The sequence below is a fragment of the Arachis ipaensis genome, chromosome B04 (genome assembly GCF_000816755.2).
Source record: "Arachis ipaensis cultivar K30076 chromosome B04, Araip1.1, whole genome shotgun sequence".
NCBI lineage: Eukaryota > Viridiplantae > Streptophyta > Magnoliopsida > Fabales > Fabaceae > Arachis > Arachis ipaensis.
In genome coordinates, this window is record NC_029788.2 from 6,105,349 (window position 1) to 6,108,636 (window position 3,288).

A 3,288-nucleotide genomic window follows, 5' to 3' on the forward strand; every position below is an offset into this window, starting at 1 on the left:
ACCCATATATATCATTTTCCAAATAATTATATAAGTTCTTTAATATTTTAAATTACTGTTATATCATGCTTTATCATATCGGAAAGGCTTTGATGCGATGTGATCAACCATATACAACTCTCATAAAAGCATGAATTATTAGGGTCACATGATCTCCATAAAGAATTTGATGTATGACAAACAAAAAGTCAAATAAGTATAAAAAAGGAGCCCACCTTTCTGATTGGTTGAACTGCAGCCACACCTGTCATTATCTACTCATTAATAACTATTTTGAGAAACATAAATCTAGGACCTTGCATAAAGAACAAATATTTGATTAAAAGCTAAGCATTCTTTAATAATTTATGCGTTTTCTCTATGAATTTTCTATCTTTCATCCCTCAACTTTTAAGATCCACGGAACACTAAACACATAGCTAGCTAGCTACAAGAGATGTATTTATTGGTTGAAAAACAATACAAAAATTAGGAGAATGTTAGAGGCCAGCATTTTTACTGTAAAAAAGACAGAATATAAATTAGTGTTGGTTCAAATATAACCTAAAATCAAAAATACAGGTAGACAATAAAAATATTAAATAATATGAACAATGAATGTATTAGATATTCATTTCACTAGGTGTACAGATGTATATTTTAATATTAAGATTTAGATGGATAATTTATAGGTGTAATGTATTTTTATTTTATTAGTGATTGTTCATGTTGTTCAAAAAAGTCATTAATTACCTAACATAATCTAATATAAAAGGAAAAGTATAGATAAACAATGAAAATATTAAACAACGTAAATAATAGATATATCGGATGTTCATTTTATTAGTGTACGAATGGTTATTTTAATATTAAAATTTATAGGGTTAATTTAGAGGTGTAGTGTGTTTTTATTTGATTGGTGGTTGTTAATATTGTTCAACAAAGTCATTGTCCCCTAGCATTCCCCAATATAAAAATAAGGGAAAAAAACGTTGGTTACCTAAAATTTTTATAAGAATTGAATTTTGTTAAGGGAAGAAACAAAAACACACTAATGAAAAGAAAGAAGCAAAAGTGTACTACTTCGATCCCCTAAACTGCATACTATATAGGACGACTAGCTCCAATTTATTTCTTTTACTCTTAAAACCAATCTTATTATTAGATACTTCAAGATCGAACATACACCGTACCATTTTTGTTAATCTCATAAGATATGGTTTGCCTTTTTAGACAAATCAATAACATAAATTATTTCTCAAGTTTTAGCACTTCGGTTCTTCATAAGAAAAGACAGACTTCAATTTAGATGCATATGATTTTGTATATAGCACTAGTTAATAATAATTATGAAAAATCAGAAATTAACTAACTCAATTTCATGCACTGCACGTATATGAGATAAAAAATGAAGATATATAACTGTGTAGCAACAAGAGATTCGGATGAAAACATATCAATTTGTTAAATAAAAGAATCTTGGAACTCATTCCTTGATTGAATGAGAAGAAGTTACAAAATATATGTGCAGAAGATTTAATTGTCTATACTCATATACACATTTTCCTTATCTAAGTCAGTGTATGTACTCTAATTAATTAAATAAATGAAAGAACAAAAGAATGTGTCATAATGTATCGTATGTATGTTGATCCTAAAAGAGCTTGCTGGCGAATTCATCAACACAAGAGGAAGCAGATTTTGAGGCAAGTTCCCTCAACTGTGATACGCTTCTTCCCAATTTCATTGCCACCTTCATTTCAAACAGATTCCCGTTTTCTCTTCTTTCCAAATCACTCTCTTCCAAAGTTGATTCAATGGAGGTTTCTAACTGCTTGAAGAAGCCAGCAGAGTTTCTGTACATTTCAAACACCATACCAACTTGGCCTCCATGCTCCAATGTGTTGATTGCGGCAGCCAAAGAACCAGCCACGAGAGGCACCATTGTAGCCCATGAATTTCCATTTCCAAGAAATGCAGATCCAGCTGCAGCAACGCCGGTGAGCAAAGGGCCAGCAATGGCCAAAGCTTTATTCATCTTCAATGCAATGTTCCCAAGCCTCTCATAGTCCTCGCTGTCTTTTCTCTTTACAACTTCAACAATCTCTCTAAGTTCCACTTCTAGCTCTTCACTCCATCCGTTCATTTTCTTGTTATTGTTTTGTGATTTTTTGTTACTACTTTTCCTTTGGAACTGAGTGGAAGGCCACCAAACTGCGGGTTCAAACTTAGAAGGGAATTTTTCAAGCATGGCTCCCAACAATGGAAGTGGGAAAGCTTTGTCAAGTGCCAAAACCTTCTCCGTTGCACTCTTCACGTATTCCTCAGTGGCATTTCCAAGAGCAAGTGTTGTCTGAATTTCGGATTGAAGCTGCTTCAAGTATCGAGTTGCATTACGCTGTTCCTCGGTGAGTTGAGAGGGCTGGATCTTGTTCATGATGAGCAGCATCCCTGTGGCGGCGGAGAACAGTAGAGCCGAAGATAGTTTCAAAGCCAGAAGCGGCCCAGTTGTGGCAGCAACTGCAGCCATGGTTGTGGCGGTGAGAGTGATCATGTTAATTGAGTTCAAGAGAAGAGTGTTCCAGTTGTCACGTTGATCCCCAATGTTTTGATGCATTTCGATTCTGTCAGCTACAGCCTCCAAGATTGCATAGAGTTGAACAACGACCTTGTTATTATTATTATCATTACAGTCGTCATAATTGGTGAGGACTCTCTTCTTTTCCGTTAACTGAGTAGTTGTGGATCCTTTCATAAGTGTGTGATGTAGCAGATTTGTTTTTGGAAGGGAAGAAGGGAAGATTGGAAGCTTAGGGACATGGATTGCGGCGTTGACAGTAGTAGTCCTACTCCTCCTTATAGAAGAAGAAATTAGGGTTAATGATGATGATGAGTAGTTTTGTAATAAGGAAGCCATGATAGACAATAATTACAATTTAATGATTTATTGAGTAATCTGTAGATCAAATGAGAATTGATGTGATGAGATGAGATGTGAGAAAGAATTGTGAATTAGGTGAGGGAAGAGGGGACGATGTGTGGATATATATATAGATGATGGCACACAAGATGGGAAGAAGTCAATGGAGACTGGGCATTCTCTTTGACCCTGCCCTTTCTATATTCATTGGCATGGTCTTAGTCTAATAACATAACTATCTCTATGCATATTGATTGAATTCAAGCGGTGAAATGGTAAAGCCCCCAAGCTTCGTCCTACTTGGATTATTTCTATTCAATCTATGAACTCTGCGCTACCTATATACCAAGTCAGGATAAGACTGATCTATCTATAGGACTCGTTAAGCG

The 3,288-nt window shown here is 34.9% G+C and overlaps 1 protein-coding gene across 1 annotated transcript; it reads right to left on the reverse strand.

Moving 5' to 3' along the window:
• Nucleotides 1,449–2,993, reverse strand: LOC107637540 (probable F-box protein At4g22030). Its single transcript, XM_016340946.2, has one exon. The coding sequence runs from the start codon at nt 2,894–2,896 to the stop codon at nt 1,634–1,636; it is 1,263 nt and encodes a 420-aa protein (XP_016196432.1). The 5' UTR covers nt 2,897–2,993; the 3' UTR covers nt 1,449–1,633.

Excerpts from the sequence above, each read along its gene's own strand:
- LOC107637540 (XM_016340946.2), bottom strand. The coding sequence starts at position 2,896 with ATGGCTTCCTTATTACAAAACTACTCATCATCATCATTAACCCTAATT.